General features: G+C 49.5%; 1 protein-coding gene across 1 annotated transcript in view; it reads left to right on the forward strand.

The window, feature by feature from the left end:
• LOC144952415 (dynein axonemal heavy chain 2-like) overlaps positions 1-21,542 on the forward strand; it is a 254,517-nt gene that overhangs the window by 30,975 nt on the left and 202,000 nt on the right. The window contains 2 exon segments of the mRNA XM_078882811.1: positions 10,146-10,360; positions 14,269-14,415. Of these exon segments, the coding sequence (XP_078738937.1) occupies positions 10,146-10,360; positions 14,269-14,415 (362 nt within the window).

The following is a 21,542-nucleotide window of genomic DNA, read 5'->3' on the forward strand; positions in this document are numbered from 1 at the left end:
GGTGGGTGAGTGGGTGGGTGTGTGTGTGGGTGAGTGGGTGTGTGGGTGAGTGGGTGGGTGTGTGGGTGGGTGGGTGAGTGGGTGAGTGTGTGGGTGGGTGAGTGGGTGGGTGGGTGGGTGAGTGGGTGGGTGAGTGGGTGTGTGGGTGAGTGGGTGAGTGTGTGGGTGTGTGGGTGAGTGGGTGAGTGTGTGAGTGGGTGGGTGTGTGGGTGTGTGGGTGGGTGGGTGTGTGGGTGAGTGGGTGGGTGGGTGAGTGTGTGGGTGTGTGGGTGAGTGGGTGAGTGTGTGGGTGGGTGGGTGTGTGGGTGGGTGGGTGTGTGGGTGAGTGTGTGGGTGTGTGGGTGAGTGGGTGTGTGGGTGTGTGTGTGGGTGTGTGGGTGAGTGGGTGGGTGTGTGGGTGGGTGAGTGGGTGGGTGTGTGTGTGGGTGAGTGGGTGTGTGGGTGAGTGGGTGGGTGTGTGGGTGGGTGGGTGAGTGGGTGAGTGTGTGGGTGGGTGGGTGAGTGGGTGGGTGGGTGGGTGGGTGGGTGGGTGAGTGGGTGGGTGGGTGAGTGGGTGGGTGGGTGAGTGGGTGTGTGGGTGAGTGGGTGAGTGTGTGGGTGTGTGGGTGAGTGGGTGAGTGTGTGGGTGGGTGTGTGGGTGTGTGGGTGGGTGAGTGGGTGGGTGGGTGAGTGTGTGGGTGTGTGGGTGAGTGGGTGAGTGTGTGGGTGGGTGGGTGTGTGGGTGTGTGGGTGGGTGGGTGTGTGGGTGAGTGTGTGGGTGTGTGGGTGAGTGGGTGTGTGGGTGTGTGTGTGGGTGTGTGGGTGAGTGGGTGGGTGTGTGGGTGGGTGAGTGGGTGTGTGGGTGAGTGGGTGGGTGTGTGGGTGGGTGAGTGGGTGAGTGTGTGGGTGGGGTGGGTGAGTGGGTGGGTGGGTGGGTGAGTGGGTGGGTGGGTGAGTGGGTGGGTGTGTGGGTGGGTGGGTGAGTGGGTGTGTGGGTGAGTGGGTGGGTGGGTGTGTGGGTGGGTGAGTGGGTGAGTGTGTGGGTGAGTGGGTGAGTGGGTGAGTGTGTGCGAGTGTGCGTGTGTGTGCGTGTGCGTGTGTGTGCGTGTGCGTGTGTGTAAGTGTGCGCGTGCGTGTGTATGTGTGAGAGACAAACTCCAATATACAACAGCTATCAGGACCGGGATGGAACCAGGGCCTCTGTAATAGTGGTCGCTTCTGAAATAGGAGCTACAGAACAGCTCAGTGGTGACTTGCCTGCTACAATGAAACACAAACTGGTTGAGTTTTAGTGCTTGGGGTGAGACGGTGGCGTCACGGTTGTCCACCACCACCACTACCACCACCACCACTACCACCACCACCACTACCACCACTACCACCACCAGCACCGCCACCACAACCACCACGACGCCTACCACCACCACTGCCAGCCCCTACCACCACTACCACCACCACCGCCAAAAAAAATACTTTTAGTGTCACAAAGGGGTGCTCGTGATGCGGACACTAAGCCACCATCACCCAGCCACCCGGCCACTTACCCACCCAGTCACCCAGCCAGCCACCCACCATCACCCACCCACTTACCCAGCCAGCCAGCCACCCACCCACTTACCCAGCCAGCCACCCAGCCAGCCACCCACCCACCCACCCAGCCACCCAGCCACCCACTCGCTCAGCCACTCACTCAGCCACCCACTCACTCAGCCACCCACTCACTCAGCCACCCAGCCACCCACCCACCCAGCCACTCACTCAGACACCCACCCACCCACCCAGCCACCCACCCAGCCACCCACCCCGCCACCCACCAAGCCACCCACCCCTCTCTGTGTCTCTCCCCCTTGGCCGCTCGCTCACTCGTGGCCAGCTCAGCTCCAGTCTCCCGACACCAAACGCTGATCCGGAGGCACTGTCACACAAACACACAGACACACACAGACACACACAAAGATAAAGATCCCCCGTATAGCCTTAACAGACTGTAGGGACAAGTGCTGTTAGCGAGCACCTATGAAGGCCGGAACGGTACACGAACGAGGGGGTGGGTGGCCAGCACCACGCCCGACCGCCTTTGTCTCCCCAATGGCGATGTTTACACACCGCACCAGGTACTCATTTCAGGCTGAGTAGACCTAGGGGAGGCCCAGGACCGGTTCAGATAATCGTCACTGGTGTTGGCCGTGAGCGGGAATCGAACCCGGGTCGCCAGGTTCACAGCGCAGCGCGCTAACCGCTACACTACCGCTCCCCATACAGACACACACAAACACACACACACAAACACACACACATACACACACACACATACAAATACACACAAACACACACACAAACACACACACAAACACACACAAACACACAAATACACACAAACACACACACAAACACACACACAGACAAACACATACAAATACACACATATACACACACAGACACACACAAACACACAGACAAACACACAGACAAACACATACAAACACACACACAAACACACACAAATACACACACAAACACACACAAACACACACACACATATATATAGACAAACACAAATACACACACAAACACGCACACAAACACACACACACAAACACACAAACACACACATAACACATACAAATACACACACAAACACGCACACACACACACAAATACACACACAAACACGCACACACACACACAAACACACACAAACACACACACATACGCACACAAAACATAAGAAGGTAAATAGAAATGAGAAGGCCTGACGCTAAATCGCTGCGGACGATTCGTGCCGCCCATCACAGAGCCTAATGCACTTTACTGCCTGCCGCCTCCACCACCGCCACCGTCACCGCCGCCTCCACCGCCACCACCACCATCACCACCACCGCCACCACCGCCACCACCACCGCCGCCACCGTCACCGCCACCACCACCGCCACCACCGCCACCGCCACCACCGCCACCACCGCCACCACCACCACCACCGCCACCATCACCGCTACCATCACCGCCACCGCCGTCACTGCCACCGCCACCATCACCGCCACCATCACTGCCACCGCCACCACCACCATCACCGCCACCACCACCGCCGCTACCACCGCCACCACCGCCACCACCACCACCACCACCGCCGTCACCGCCACCACCACCACCACCAGCACTTGCCCCTACAGTCTGTTAAGGCTATACGGGGGATCTTTGTTTGGTAGAACTGCCCACCCACACCGCCTCGCTTTGCCACATTTTCCTGCCTACAGAGGTACTGCTGCTGCTGCTGCTTCTCGCTACGAACAGCACTTGCCCCAGCAGTCCGTTAAAGGCTACACGGTGGCAGAGGTCGCAACCGGGTACCCGATACCCGTACCCTACCCGATACCCGGCTACCCGTACCCGGCTGGGTACGGGTAGCCGTTTGCGACCCTGGTGCGGCAGGGTACGGGTACGGGTCGGCCGTGAGTCACTGGTGAGTCACCGTTTGTCACTCATTTCGGGTAGGGTACGGGTAGGATACGGCTACCTGTACCCGGCCGGGTACGGGTACGGGTACCCATTTGCGACCCTGGTGCGGCCGGGTACGGGTACGGTGGTGGTGGTGGGGGGGGCGGTATCTTTGTTCACGAGAGAGAGAGTGGGAGAGTCACAGGCAGGCTCGCCTCTGCGACCTCTCTCTCTCTAACCCTTTGATGTTGCGCAAAGATTGAGTGGTGGAGCCGTGACTTGTTCAACTCAGGGAACGAGGAGCACGTGCGGGAACTAACCAGCTGCACACCCAGCTCACAAACCTCCTGTGAACACTGGGCGGCATTTGCATGCCGAAGCGCGTTTCCCTGTTGACCGTGCAGTACGGTGGAGATCCGTCGACTCACACAGAGACCCATAGACTTATGCAGAGACACATAGACTTATACGGAGACCCATAGACTCAGATATAGACCCATAGACTCACGCAGGGATCCATAGACTCATACATAGACCCATAGATTCACACACACACCCATAGACTCATACATAGACCCATAGACTCACACACACACCCATAGACTCATACAGAGACCCATAGACTCACACAGAGACCCATAGACTCACACAGAGACCCATAGACTCACACAGAGACCCATAGACACACACATATGCATCCATATACTCAGACACCCATAGACTCACACACACACCCATAGACTCATACAGAGACCCATAGACTCACACAGAGACCCATAGACTGACACAGAGACCCATAGACTCACACAGAGACCCATAGACACACACATATGCATCCATATACTCAGACACCCATAGACTCACACACACACCCATAGACTCATACAGAGACCCATAGACTCACACAGAGACCCATAGACTCACACAGAGACCCATAGACTCACACAGAGATCCATAGACACACACATATGCATCCATATACTCAGACACCCATAGACTCACGCACACATCCATAGACTGACACACAGATACCCATAGACTCACACACACACACCCATAGACTCATACACACACACCCATAGACTCACACACAGAGACCCACAGACTCACACACAGAGACCCACAGACTCACACACAGAGACCCACCGACTCGCACACAGACACCCATAGACTCACACATACACACACCCACAGACTGACATACACACCCATAGACACACACACACACACAGACTCACACACACACACACCCATAAACACACACACACACACCCATAGACTCACACACACACATACATAGACTCACACACACACCCATCGACTCACACACGTGCAAACACACGTCACCGCTGCTACCACCCCCTCCACCAGATCGACGGAGGCCGCTGGAAGGCTCGCGAACTTTGCCGTGCCCATCGGAGCGGCACGGGCGTAATGCCTCCTCCCTCCCCACTTCACTCGTGAGAGTGCGATAGAGAGAGAGACAGCGAGAGAGATGGAGAGATAGAATTTGACTTGGAGAGAGCGAGAAGGGAGACCCAGAGGGGAGAGAGACTTTTGCATTTTTAAAACAAATTGTATTGCCTCTAGATTTGAAGCTTTCGTGACTGCAAGGATTCGTGCCGTTGGTTTTTTCGGTAAAGTCACGTGGGTGAAAAAAATGAAATTAAAATTAATAAAAAATAAAATAATAAAAATCACGACGTTTGGGAGGCAACACAAGTCTCCGTCATCGGGTGGGACCGTCACAGCCAGACTTGCTGCATCAAGTGGAATCCCTGCCTCACTTGATACGGCAAATCTTAGAATCCCTGCCTCACTTGGTGCAGCAAATCTTGGAATCCCTGCCTCACTTGATACGGCAAATCTTAGAATCCCTGCCTCACTTGGTGCAGCAAATCTTGGAATCCCTGCCTCACTTGGTGCAGCAAATCTTGGAATCCCTGCCTCACTTGATGCAGAAAATCTTGGAATCCCTGCCTCACTTGGTGCAGCAAATCTTGGAATCCCTGCCTCACTTGGTGCAGCAAATCTTGGAATCCCTGCCTCACTTGGTGCAGCAAATCTTGGAATCCCAGCCTCACTTGGTGCAGCAAATCTTGGAATCCCTGCCTCACTTGGTGCAGCAAATCTTGGAATCCCTGCCTCACTTGATACGGCAAATCTTGGAATCCCTGCCTCACTTGGTGCAGCAAATCTTGGAATCCCTGCCTCACTTGATGCAGAAAATCTTGGAATCCCTGCCTCACTTGATGCAGAAAATCTTGGAATCCCTGCCTCACTTGGTGCAGCAAATCTTGGAATCCCTGCCTCACTTGGTGCAGCAAATCTTGGAATCCCTGCCTCACTTGATACGGCAAATCTTGGAATCCCTGCCTCACTTGATGCAGAAAATCTTGGAATCCCTGCCTCACTTGATACAGCAAATGTTGGAATCCCTGCCTCACTTGGTGCAGAAAATCTTGGAATCCCTGCCTCACTTGGTGCAGCAAATCTTGGAATCCCTGCCTCACTTGGTGCAGCAAATCTTGGAATCCCTGCCTCACTTGATACAGCAAATCTTGGAATCCCTGCCTCACTTGGTGCAGCAAATCTTGGAATCCCAGCCTCACTTGGTGCAGCAAATCTTGGAATCCCTGCCTCACTTGATACAGCAAATCTTGGAATCCCTGCCTCACTTGGTGCAGCAAATCTTGGAATCCCTGCCTCACTTGATACAGCAAATGTTGGAATCCCTGCCTCACTTGGTGCAGCAAATGTTGGAATCCCTGCCTCACTTGATACAGCAAATCTTGGAATCCCTGCTTCACTTGATACGGCAAATCTTGGAATCCCTGCCTCACTTGATACAGCAAATCTGGCTGTGACGGTCCCAGCTACGGGGAGGGGGGGAGGGGAATCTTTCGTGCATAGGCAGAGGAGGGAGGGAGTAGCATTGTGGTGGTGGTGGAGGGGAGTTGTGGGGGTCGAGGAAGAGAGAGAAAGAGAGAGAGGTGGTGGCGGGGGGGGGTAAAAGGTTCGTGGAAATCGATGGCTTGGAGATGACGTTCGCTCGATAATCTTTCATGTCCTCAAGAGATTAATTGATTGACAATTAAAGCGAGGGCGCGTGTCGCGGGGAGTGGTGGCGCAGCAGTGAGGGCGACGCTACGAGACCAGAGTTCGACTCAAGCTCACGCCCGCCATGAGGGCTGGCCACCCATCTGCTACTCACAGCACTTGCCCCAACAGTCTGTTAGAGGCTACACGGGGGATCTTTGTCTTTGTGTGTTCGTAGCTGCTGCTACTTACAGCACTTGCCCCTACATCCTGTTAGAGGCTACACGGGGGATCTTTGTCTCTGTGTTCATAGCTGCTGCTACTCGCTACTTCTAACAGCACTTGCCCCTACAGCCTGTTAGAGGCTACACGGGGGATCTTTGTCTCTGTGTTTATAGCTGCTGCTACTCACAGCACTTGCCCCAACAGCCTGTTAGAGGCTACACGGGGGATCTTTGTCTTTGTGTGTTCGTAGCTGCTGCTACTCACAGCGATGTCAAAGTGCACCTAGCCTGGCACAAGCGCCGCGGTGACGTCACGCACCACGTGAGCGGCGAATGAAGGCTGCTGCTGTTGTTGTTGCGTGCGAGGAATCAAATGACAAATGGACTGGGTTTTATTTCGATGTAAAGCTTCTTTCGTGACTGCAGGGATTCATCTTGTTGGTTCTTTCGGTAAAGTCACGTAGAAGGGAAATAGTAAAATAATAAAAATAAAACATAAAATATTACGCAGGGATTCATCTTCTTGGTTCTTTCGGTAAAGTCACGTAGAATGGAAATAATAAAATAATACAAATAAAACATAATAAAATATTATGCAGGGATTCATCTTCTTGGTTCTTTCGGTAAAGTCACGTAGAAGGGAAATAATAAAATAATAAAAATAAAACATAATACAATACAATTCTCATGACGTTTCGGCCACAACGCAAGCAGCCGTCTGAATGACGCTGTCTCCCCGACAGACCTGGTCTTCACCTGAGGACGGCTGCTTGCGTTGTGGCCGAAACGTCGTGAGAATTATTTTATTATCTTTTATTTGTATTATTTTATTATTTCCATTCTACGTGACTTTACCGAAAGAACCAAGAAGATGAATCCCTGCATAATATTTTATTATGTTTTATTTTTATTATTTTATTATTTCCATTCTACGTGACTTTACCGAAAGAACCAAGAAGATGGACTGGGCTTTTTGTATCCGTATGGGAAAGAGAATACAGGCAAGCCATCGACTTACTAACATCTGACTTAGAACACTGCACAGAGGAACACCAAAACGTATGAACACCGCACTTACGAACACAACACAGACACACACACAGACACACACACATATATACACACACATACACACAACAACAACCGCCATTCGCCACTAAGTGGCGGTGACGTCACCACGACGCTTGTGCCAGGCCACGTGCACCTTGAGGCTACCACGTGAAGTGTCGAACGCCCGCTGGCAGGAGGAGGTCACGGGGCAGACCCAGCAGGTGCCATGGGTCGACTGACCGAGATGACCGAGATGACTGGCTGATGCACCACCTGTGCCCCCTGCTGTACCAACTCGCTGTGCTTTAGCCACCCGGCGCTCCGCTCGTTGTTGTGAGCGAACACCCACACTTACTAACACCCACTCTTACGGAGAGACTTGTAATGGCGTGGTCGCGTCAATCTGTAGCGTGATTAGACTCACAGATGGGTTCCGGCAAATTAACTTCAGAGTCCCGGCGAGTGTGAGTCTATGGGTCTCTGTGTGAGTCTATGGGTCTCTGTGTGAGTTTATGGGTCTCTGTGTGAGTCTATGGGTCTCTGTGTGAGTCTGTGGGTCTGTGTGTGAGTCTGTGGGTCTCTGTGTGAGTCTATGGGTCTCTGTGTGAGTTTATGGGTCTCTGTGTGAATCTATGGGTCTCTGTGTGAGTCTATGGGTCTCTGTGTGAGTCTATGGGTCTCTGTGTGAGTCTATGGGTCTCTGTGTGAGTTTATGGGTCTTTGTGTGAGTCTGTGGGTCTGTGTGTGAGTCTGTGGGTCTCTGTGTGAGTCTATGGGTCTCTGTGTGAGTTTATGGGTCTCTGTGTGAATCTATGGGTCTCTGTGTGAGTCTATGGGTCTCTGTGTGAGTCTGTGGGTCTCTGTGTGAGTCTGTGGGTCTCTGTGTGAGTCTGTGGGTCTCTGTGTGAATCCGTGGGTCTCTGTGTGAGTCTATGGGTCTCTGTGTGAGTCTATGGGTCTCTGTGTGAGTCTATGGGTCTCTGTGTGAGTCTATGGGTCTCTGTGTGAGTCTATGGGTCTCTGTGTGAATCTATGGGTCTCTGTGTGAGTCTGTGGGTCTCTGTGTGAGTCTGTGGGTCTCTGTGTGAGTCTGTGGGTCTCTGTGTGAGTCTATGGGTCTCTGTGTGAGTCTATGGGTCTCTGTGTGAGTCTATGGGTCCCCTGTAAGTCTATGAGTGCTGTGTAAATCTATGGGTCTCTGTGTGAGTCTATGGGTCTCTGTGTGAGTCTATGGGTCTCTGTGTGAGTCTATGGGTCTCTGTGTGAGTCTACTGGTCTCTGTGTGAGTCTGTGGGTCTCTGTGTGAGTCTATGGGTCTCTGTGTGAGTCTATGGGTCTCTGTGTGAGTCTACTGGTCTCTGTGTGAGTCTGTGAGTCTCTGTGTAAGTCTATGGGTCCCCTGTAAGTCTATGAGTGCTGTGTAAGTCTATGGTTCCCTGTGTACATCTTTGGGTCTCTGTGTGAGTCTACGGGCCTCTGTGTAAATCTATGAGTCCCGGTATAAGTCTATGGTTCCCTGTGTACATCTCTGGGTCTCTGTGTGAGTCTATGGTTCCCTGTGTACATCTCTGGGTCTCTGTGTGAGTCTATGGTTCCCTGTGTACATCTCTGGGTCTTTGTGTGAGTCTGTGGGTCTCTGTGTGAGTCTATGGGTCTCTGTTTGAGTCTATACGTCTCTGTGTGAATCTATGGGTCTCTGTGTGAGTCTATGGGTCTCTGTGTAAGTCTATGAGTCCCGGTACAAGTCTATACTTCCCTGTGTACATCTCTGGGTCTCTGTGTAAGTCTATGGGTCTCTCTGTGAGTCTATGGGTCCTGTGTGAGTCTATGGGTCTCTATGTAAGTGTATGAGTCCCGGTATAAGTCTATGGTTCCCTGTGTACATCTCTGGGTCTCTGTGTGAATCTATGCGTCTCTGTGTGAGTCTATGGGTCTCTGTGTGAATCTATTGGTCTCTGTGTGAGTCTATGAGTCCCGGTATAAGTCTATGAGTCACTGTGTAAGTCTATGGGTCTCTGTGTGAATCTATTGGTCTCTGTGTGAGTCTATGAGTGCTGTGTAAGTCTATGAGTCCCTGTGTACATCTCTGTGTCTCTGTGTGAGTCTATGAGTCCCGGTACAAGTCTATACTTCCCTGTGTACATCTCTGGGTCCTGTGTGAGTCTATGAGTCCCGGTACAAGTCCATGGTTCCCTGTGTACATCTCTGGATCCCGGTATAAGTCTATGGTTCCCTGTGTACATCTCTGGGTCTCTGTATAAGTCTCTGGTTCTTTGTGTACACCTCTGGGTCTCTGTGTAAATCTATGGGTTTCTGTGTGAGTCTATTGGTCTCTGTGTAAGTCTATGAGTCCCGGTACAAGTCTATACTTCTCTGTGTACATCTCTCTCCCCCCGTCTCTCCGCGCGTGCTCCTCAGGCCTTGCGCGACGCCAGCTTCCTGCCGCCCTGCGGCGTGGGCGACGAGGTGTCCGGGGCTCAGCGGCAGCTGGCGCAGGCTCTAGCCGAGGCGGTGCGGCGCCACTACGGCGAGTGGGCGGGCGCCGTGGACAAGCAGGCGCTGGCGCGGCTCGACGTCCCCGTGCTGGTGCGCAGCCGCGAGCACCCGGGCACCATCGACGTCAACTTCGACAGGTGTGCGTGTGTGTGTGTGGGGTTTCACGTGTGTGTGTGTGTGTGAGGCTGTGGGTGTGTGTGGGTGTGTGTGTGAGTCTGTGGGTGTCTGTGTGTGAGTCTGTGGGTGTCTGTGTGTGAGTCTGTGGGTGTCTGTGGGTGTATGTGAGTGAGCCTGTGGGTCTCTGTGGGTGTGTGTGGGTCTCTGTGTGTGTGTGTGTGAGTCTGTGGGTCTCTGTGGGTGTATGTGAGTCTCTGTGGGTCTCTGTGTGTGTGTGGGTGTCTGTGGGTGTCTCTGTGTGTGAGTCTGTGGGTGTCTGTGGGTCTCTGTGTGTCAGTCTGTGGGTCTCTGTGGGTTTCTGTGAGGCTGTGGGTCTCTGTGTGTGAGTTTGTGGGTCTCTGTGTGTGTCTGTGTGTGAGTCTGTGGGTGTATGTGTGGGTGTCTGTGGGTCTCTGTGTGTGTGAGTCTGTGGGTCTCTGTGAGTCTCTGTGGGTCTCTATGAGTCTCTGTGGGTGTATGTGTGTGAGTCTGTGGGTCTCTCTGTGTCTCTGTGAGTCTCTGTGGGTCTCTGTGTGAGTCTGGGGGTCTTTGTGAGTCTGTGGGTCTCTGTGTGTGAGTCTGTGGGTCTCTGTGTGTGAGTCTGTGTTTCTCTGTGGGTCTCTGTGAGTCTGTGCGTCTCTGTGTATGAATCTGTGGGTCTGTGTTGTGTCTCCCCCCGCAAGTCGAAAGCAATTAAGACGCGAATACAACAGTGGGAGGCCTTTTGCCCAGCGGTACAAACTTACAGGCTGACAACAACAACAACAACACAAAAACAACAACAACAACAACAAAAGCATAAAGTAGGAGGGCGGCCGATGGATTCGAACCGCCGGGAAATGTCTCTCCCTCATGAGGGCCGCCTGCCAGGTCTGACGGATACAAACTCCCTCCCTCCACCCTCCCCTCCTCCCTCCACCCTCCCCTCCTCCCTCCACCCTCCCCTCCCTCCACCCACGACCTCCTGCGTACCAGGCGAGGTAGTCAACATCTCCTAGCCACCGTGATGATGATAATGAGAGAGAGAGAGACACGCAAACTCCAAATATACAGCAGCAGCAGGCGTCGTCAGGGTCGGGATCAAACCCACGACCTCCTGTACACCAGACGAGGTAGTCAACATCTCATAGCCACCGTGATGATGAGAGAGAGAGAGACACGCAAACTCCAAATCTACAGCAGCAGCAGGCATCGTCAGGGTCGGGATCGAACCCACGACCTCCTGCGTACCAGGCGAGGTAGTCAACATCTCCTAGCCACCGTGATGATGATGATGAGAGAGAGACACGCAAACTCCAAATATACAGCAGCAGGCGTCGTCAGGGTCGGGATCGAACCCACGACCTCCTGTGTACCAGGCGAGGTAGTCAACATCTCCTAGCCACCGTGATGATGATGATAAGAGAGAGACACACAGACTTCAAAAAAAAAGCAGCAGGCATCGTCAGGGTCGGGATCGAACCCACGACCTCCTGTGTACCAGGCGAGGTAGTCAACATCTCCTAGCCACCGTGATGATGATGATAAGAGAGAGACACACAGACTTCAAAAAAAAAGCAGCAGGCATCGTCAGGGTCGGGATCGAACCCACGACCTCCTGTGTACCAGGCGAGGTAGTCAACATCTCCTAGCCACCGTGATGATGATGAGAGAGAGAGAGACGCAAACTCCAAATATACAGCAGCAGGCGTCGTCAGGGTCGGGATCGAACCCACGCCCTCCTGCGTACCAGGCAAGGTAGTCAACATCTCCTAGCCACCGTGATGATGATGAGAGAGAGAGAGACACACAGACTCCAAATCACATCCCTGACCAGGAGTCGAACTCGGCAAACTTTTCGATCGCCACGAGCCTCCTCCATCCCTCCGCCCAGAAAATGTAATTCCCTGCCCGTCCTTGTTTGTTGTTTGTTGTTGTTGTTTGTTGTTTGTTATCGCTCGTAGTCGAGCGTCTGCCGCCCGTAATTAAGCGAGCGCGTTGGCTCCTTTTCAGCGTCGGGAGAGCGAGCGGCGCTAATTGGGGGAAGGTGGTAGGAGCAGGTGGGTGGGTGGGTGGGTTGCGGTGTGAGTGGTGAGTGGGTCGGTCAATAAATAAACTATTTTAAATTTGACACTATGAGACATCTCCTTTACCAGTGGCAAAATATAGTAGTAGGTTTTTACCCTTTCAACTGGTACAAAAACTGACACATTTATACAAGGCATCATGTTTGCAATAACCACAACACAAGTAGTCAAAATGGAAACAAAAAGAAACAATTCTGATGATGATAATGATATGCACTGTCCTTGAAGTTGATTGGTCCACACCCGAGACAGCTTTCCTTAGAGCCTAGTCTCCATTGGTGTTTTTTGAGTTGTACGCCTTTTGGGTGTCATCTGGTCCAACACCAATGACCGAGATGACCCAGATGACCGAGATGACCGAGATGACCGAGATGACCCAGATGACCGAGATGACCCAGATGACTGAGATGACCCAGATGACTGAGATGACCCAGATGACCGAGATGACCCAGATGACCCAGATGACTCAGATGACCGAGATGACCCAGATGACCCAGATGATTGAGATGACCCAGATGACCCAGATGACCCAGATGACCGAAATGACCCAGATGACCCAGATGACCCAGATGAACCGAAATGACCCAGATGACCCAGATGAACCGAAATGACCCAGATGACCCAGATGACCCGGATGAACCGAAATGACCCAGATGACCCAGATGACCCAGATGACCGAAATGACCCAGATGACCCAGATGAACCGAAATGACCCAGATGACCCAGATGACCCAGATGACCGAGATGACCCAGATGACCCAGATGACCGAGATGACCGAGATGACCCAGATGACCGAGATGACCCAGATGACCGACATTGACCGAGATGACCCAGATGACCGAAATGACCCAGATGACCCAGATGAACCGAAATGACCCAGATGACCCAGATGAGCCAGATGACCGAGATTACCCAGATGACCCAGATGACCGAGATGACCGAGATGACCCAGATGACCGAGATGACCCAGATGACCGACATTGACCGAGATGACCCAGATGACCGAAATGACCCAGATGACCCAGATGAACCGAAATGACCCAGATGACCCAGATGAGCCAGATGACCGAGATTACCCAGATGACCCAGATGACCGAGATGACCGAGATGACCCAGATGACCGAGATGACCCAGATGACCGACATTGACCGAGATGACCCAGATGACCCAGATGACCCAGATGACCGAGATGACCCAGATGAACCAGATGACCGAGATGACCGAGATGACCCAGATGAACCAGATGACCCAGATGACCCAGATGACCGAGATGACCCAGATGAACCAGATGACCGAGATGACCCAGATGAACCAGATGACCGAGATGACCCAGATGATCCAGATGACCGAGATGACCGAGATGACCCAGATGAACCAGATGACCCAGATGACCCAGATGACCGAGATGACCCAGATGAACCAGATGACCGAGATGACCCAGATGATCCAGATGACCGAGATGACCGAGATGATTGAGATGCTAGATTTGAAGCTTTCGTGACTGCAAGGATTCATATTCTTGGTTTTTTCGGTAAAGTCACCATGTAGGTAAAAAATTAAAGTTAATAAAAGTAAAATTAAATACAAATCACGACGTTTCGGAGGCAACACAAGCTTCCGTCTTCAGGTGGAACCGTCACAGCACGACAGCTGTATCAAGTAAGAATATGATTGAGATGACCGAGATGACCCAGATGACCGAGATGACCCAGATGACCGAGATGACCCAGATGACCGAGATGACCCAGATGACGAGATGCCCCAGATGACCCAGATGACGCACGTCAAGACCCTGACCCCCCCCCCCCCTCTCGCCCCGCAGGTCGCTACTCAAGACGTTTGCCGAGGTGTTCTACTGGGACCGGATGTCGTTCGAGGTGCCGCACTACGCCGCCGAAGTGTACAGTCGCTACGATGAGCTGCGTGCGCTCAGAGAGAACGTGCTGCTGGTCGTGCGCGACTACAACAGGTCTGTACGCTATACACTACACTATACACTACTACACTATACACTACTACACTATACACTACACTATACACTACTACACTATACACTACATTATACACTACTACACTATACACTACATTATACACTATACACTACACTACATTATACACTACTACACTATACACTACATATACACTACTACACTATACACTACACTATACACTACACTACTATACACTACACTATACACTATACTACTATACTACACTATACAGTGTATAGTGTAGTATAGTAGTATAGTGTATAGTGTAGTGTATAGTGTAGTGTATAGTGTAGTGTATAGTATACACTACACTATACACTACACTATACACTACACTATACACTACACTACTATACACTACACTATACACTACACTATACACTACACTACTATACACTACACTATACACTATACTACTATACTACACTATACACTACACTATACACTACACTATACACTACACTACTATACACTACACTATACACTACACTACTATACACTACACTATACACTATACTACACTATACACTACACTATACACTACACTATACACTACACTACTATACACTACACTATACACTACACTACTATACACTACACTATACACTATACTACACTATACACTACACTATACACTACACTATACACTACACTACTATACACTACACTATACACTATACTACTATACTACACTATACACTACACTATACACTACACTATACACTACACTACTATACACTACACTATACACTACACTACTATACACTACACTATACACTATACTACACTATACACTACACTATACACTACACTATACACTACACTACTATACACTACACTATACACTATACTACTATACTACACTATACACTACACTATACACTACACTATACACTACACTATACACTACACTACTATACACTACACTATACACTATACTACTATACTACACTATACACTACACTATACACTACTACACTATACACATTACACTACTACACTATAACTACTACACACTACACTATACACTACACTATACACTACTACACTATACACTACACTATGCACTACACTATACACTACTACACTATACACTACACTATGCACTACACTATACACTACAACACTATACACTACTACACTATACACTACTACACTATACACTACTACACTATACACTACACTATGCACTACACTATACACTACACTACTATACACTACACTATACACTACACTACTATACACTACACTATACTACTATACTACACTATACACTACTACACTATACACTACACTATACACTACTACACTATACACTACACTATACACTACACTATACACTACACTACTATACACTACACTATACACTACACTACTATACACTACACTATACTACTATACTACACTATACACTACACTATACACTACTATACACTACACTATATACTACACTATACACTACACTATATACTACACTATACACTACACTATACACTACACTATACACTACACTATATACTACACTATATACTACACTATACACTACACTAAACACTACACTATACACTACACTATATACTACACTATACACTACACTATATACTACACTATACACTACACTATACACTACACTATACACTACACTATATACTACACTATACACTACACTAAACACTACACTATACACTACACTATACACTACACTATACACTACACTTTACACTACACTATATACTACACTATACTACTATACTACACTATATACTACACTATACACTACACTATACACTATACTATACACTATACTATACACTACGTTATACACTACTACACTATATACTACACTACACTACACACTACACTACTACACTATACACTACACTACTACACTATACACTACACTACTACACTACTACACTATACACTACACTACTATACTACTATCGCCTGAGGACGGCTGCTTGCGTTGTGGCCGAAACGTCGTGAGAATTGTATTATGTTTTATTTTTATTATTTTATTATTTCCCTTCTACGTGATGACTTTACCGAAAGAACCAAGAAGATGAATCCCTGCATAATATTTTATTATGTTTTATTTGTATTATTTTATTATTTCCCTTCTACGTGACTTTACCGAAAGAACCAAGAAGATGAATCCCTGCATAATATTTTATTATGTTTTATTTTTATTATTTTATTATTTCCCTTCTACGTGACTTTACCGAAAGAACCAAGAAGATGAATCCCTGCATAATATTTTATTATGTTTTATTTTTATTATTTTATTACTTCCCTTCTACGTGACTTTACCGAAAGAACCAAGAAGATGAATCCCTGCATAATATTTTATTATGTTTTATTTTTATTATTTTATTACTTCCCTTCTACGTGACTTTACCGAAAGAACCAAGAAGATGAATCCCTGCATAATATTTTATTATGTTTTATTTGTATTATATTATTATTTCCCTTCTACGTGACTTTACCGAAAGAACCAAGAAGATGAATCCCTGCATAATATTTTATTATGTTTTATTTTAATTATTTTATTATTTCCCTTCTACGTGACTTTACCGAAAGAACCAAGAAGATGAATCCCTGCATAATATTTTATTATGTTTTATTTGTATTATATTATTATTTCCCTTCTACGTGACTTTACCGAAAGAACCAAGAAGATGAATCCCTGCATAATATTTTATTATGTTTTATTTGTATTATTTTATTACTTCCCTTCTACGTGACTTTACCGAAAGAACCAAGAAGACAGCCTAATTTTGTTTCACAACAACGCCCCGTGAAATGCAACTTGGCTGTCCCCCTCCTTCCTTCCTCGTGTTAGTCTTTGTCGCGACGTTCGTTGCTTGACACCTCACCTCTGTTCCATGCACTTACCACGTGGACATTCTCAGCGGTTGAAGCCAAATACTCTGAACAACGCGGTCGGGATCGAACCCACGATTTCCTGTACACCAGGCGAGGTAGTTAACATCTCCTAGCCACCGTGATGATGATGATGAGAGAGAGAGACACGCAAACTCCAAATATACAGCAGTAGCAGGCGTCGTCAGGGTCGGGATCGAACCCACGACTTCCTGTACACCAGGCGAGGTAGTCAACATCTCCCAGTCACCGTGGCTCACGTTCCTCTATGACCACCCCTTCCCCCTTCCACTCCTGCCAGTGCAGAGGGACGGGGGGGAGGTAGGGACGGGGGGAGGGAGTGAGGTAGGGGACGGGAGGGAGGTAGGGACGGGGGGGGGGAGGAGGGAGGGAGGTGGGGTGAGTGAGGGTGGTGGGGGGGGCGAGGAAGCGGGAGTGAGGGTGGGGGGCTAATTAATTGCTAGTGGCCAATTTCCCACTCGAGTACGGTTCATTAGGACAGTTCGTATTATATCACTGTGTGTGTGTGTCACTGTGTGTGCGTGTCACTGTGTGTGCGTGTCACTGTGTGTGTGTCACTGTGTGTGTGTTACTGTGTGTGTGTCTGTGTGTGTGTGTGTGTCTGTGTGTGTGTGTGTCACTGTGTGTGTGTGTCACTGTGGGGAGTGGTAGTGTAGCGGTTAGCGCGCTGCGCTATGAACCTGGCGACCCAGGTTCGATTCCCGCTCACGGCTAACACCAGTGACGATTATCTGAACCGGTCCTGGGCCTCCCCTAGGTCGACTCAGCCTTAAATGAGTACCTGGTGCGGTGTGTAAACATCGCCACTGGGGAGACAAAGGCGGTCGGGCGTGGTGCTGGCCACCCACCCCCTCGTGTACCGTTCTGGCCTTCATAGGTGCTCGCTAACAGCACTTGCCCCTACAGTCTGTTAAGGCTATACGGGGGATCTTTGTTGTGTGTCACTGTGTGTGTGTATCATTGTGTGCGTGTGTGTCATTGTGTGCGTGTGTGTCACTGTGTGTGTGTGTCACTGCGTGTGTCACTGCGTGTGTGTCACTGTGTGTGTGTGTCACTGTGTGTGTGTGTCACTGTGTGTGTGTGTCACTGCGTGTGTGTCACCCCGCCTCCCCCGTGTCGCCTTTCTCCGCCGTTAATCCCTCACTGCACCGAATTACGGCTCTTGTTTCTGGTGGCTCTACTTTTTTAAAATCGCGAATCAGCGATCGCACCACCATTTTCTTTGGCGCCTGCTGCTGTTGCGTTGTGATGTGTCGTGACGTGTCACGTGACGTGTCGTGACGTATGTCGGGGGGGCAGCGAGGGTGGGGGGGTTACGGCATCGGCTTCCGATTTGCCGATCGAATTTGCGGGTGCCGTACACCACGTGACTCGGTTGATCACGTGAGTAGGCATGTTGTACCTATGTTGTGTGCATGTACGCAGGTGGCTGGGGGGAGGACAGCAAACTGAACGCGACAAACAGGCAGTTCTAAAGAGATTAGTTTGCAATCAATGTGAGTCTGTGGATCTCTGTGTGGGTCTGTGGGTCTATGTGTGAGTCTGTGGATCTCTGTGTGGGTCTATGTGTGGGTCTGTGGATCTCTGTGTGAGTCTGTGGATCTCTGTGTGAGTCTGTGGATCTCTGTGTGGGTCTGTGGGTCTATGTGAGCCTGTGGGTCTCTGTGTGGGTCTGTGGGTCTATGTGAGTCTGTGGGTCTCTGTGTGGGTCTGTGTGTCTATGTGAGTCTGTGGGTCTCTGTGTGGGTCTGTGGGTCTATGTGAGTCTGTGGGTCTCTGTGTGGGTCTGTGTGTCTATGTGAGTCTGTGGGTCTCTGTGTGGGTCTGTGGGTCTATGTGAGTCTGTGGGTCTATGTGAGTCTGTGGGTGTCTATGTGAGTCTGCGAGTCTATATGCGAGTCTGCGGGTCTCTGTGTATGTGCGTGGAACTTCTTTCGCACCGTACGTAGCCAACAGCGCAGACCGAGTTCCTCATCGTTACGTGGCGTGCGTTGCACAGACGCGCACACACACACACAATGTGCTTCGTGCCACTAATGAAACACAACGTCACCAAACAATCGTCACGCAAACTCGGCTCACCCTCGCAGCAGCAGCAGCAGCAGCGCTTTCGCTATATACACTACACTATACACTACACTATACACTACACTATACACTACACTATACACTACACTATACACTACACTATACTACACTACACTATACACTACACTATACACTACACTATACACTACACTATACTACTACACTACACTATACACTACACTATACACTACACTATACACTACACTATACACTACACTATACACTACACTATACACTACACTATACTACACTACACTATACACTGCTATGTACTACACTATACACTACACTATACTACACTACACACTACTATATACAACACTACACTACACTATACAGTACACTATACACTGATATATACAACACTATATACAACACTATACACTACACTATACACTACACTATACTACACTATACACTGATATATACTACACTATACACTACACTATACACTACACTCTACACTACACTATATACTACACTATATACTACTACACTATATACTACACTATACACTACACTATACACTAAACTACTATATACTACACTATACACTTCACTATACACTGATATATACTACACTATACACTACACTATATACTGCTACACACTACACTATAGACTACTATAAACTACTATACACTACACAAGACACTAAACGACGAAATACTACACTATACACTACATACACTACACTTTACACTGCACTATAGACTACTTTAAACTAATGTACACTGTGCTATAGACTACTATTCACCACTATACAATACTATAGACTACACTTTCCACTACACTCTACATCAGGGTTAGTAGTTGCGTGAGTCACGAGCCAGGGTTAGTTGATTGAGTCGCGTCATCCTCCCTGCAAGGGTCAAGGACACGGCTAAGGTCACTCCGCCAGCTACACTCCCCTCGAGTTACGAATCTCCGGCCAGCCGGTTGAGGTGGGGGGGGTACAAGGTTAACGTCGCTGGCCACTTGTTATTTTTGGCACCCCTCCCCCACCCCCCAGACCTGTCGATTTGGATGCCAGACGTTAAAATCGCTTCGAGCATCCGCCCTTTGTTTTGTATTTCGAACACCGCCTCCCACCTCCTCACCTTGTGCGGTAATAGTTTGGACGGACAGACGTCCTCCACCACCACCACCATCATCATCACCATCACCACCACCACCACCATCCCGATCCTGACAACGACTGCTGCTGTAGATTTGGAGTTTGCGTGTCTCTCTCTCTCATCATCATCTCGGTGGTTAGGAGATGTTGACTACCTCGCCTGGTGTGCAGGAGGTCGTGGGTTCGATCCCGACCCTGACGACGCCTGCTGCTGTATATTTGGGAGTTTGCGTGTCTCTCTCTCTCTCATCATCATCATCACGGTGGCTAGGAGATGTTGACTACCTCGCCTGGTGCACAGGAGGTCGTGGGTTCGATCCCGATCCTGATGCCTGCTGCTGTATATTTGGAGTTTGCGTGTCTCTCATCATCATCATCACGGAGGCTAGGAGATGTTGACTACCTCGCCTGATATACAGTAGGCCGTGGGCTTGATCCTTGACCCTGACGATGCCTATTGCTATATATTTGGAGTTTGCATGTCTCTATTTCTCTCTCTCTGCATGGTGAGATGTGAACTACCTCGCCTTGTATACAGGATGGTACACAGGAGGTCGTGGGTTCGATCCCGACCCTGACGATGCCTGCTGCTGTATATTTGGGAGTTTGCGTGTCTCTCTCTCTCTCTCATCATCATCACGGTGGCTAGGAGATGTTGACTACCTCGCCTGGTGTGCAGGAGGTCGTGGGTTCGATCCCGACCCTGACGACGCCTGCTGCTGTAGATTTGGAGTTTGCGTCTCTCTCTCCCCGTGGTCATGGCCCTCTGGTTTCCCCCTCCATATTTAGAAGCGCACGTTTTTAAGCCACTTCGTTGCGCTATCATTTATGTTGGCCAGGTCGCTTTACCTGGTAAGAAAAAACATTGTATAGTTTAGTTATCGTTGAAATTTTATAAGTGATTTGTTTAGCGTTCCTATGCTTTGGACTGCTATCGTGTTTGTGAGTATTGTGTTTATTGTTTTCGCGTTCTTACCCCGTGGCCCCTGACTGGAC

This window comes from Lampetra fluviatilis, chromosome 67 (assembly GCF_964198595.1).
Source record: "Lampetra fluviatilis chromosome 67, kcLamFluv1.1, whole genome shotgun sequence".
Lineage (NCBI taxonomy): Eukaryota > Metazoa > Chordata > Hyperoartia > Petromyzontiformes > Petromyzontidae > Lampetra > Lampetra fluviatilis.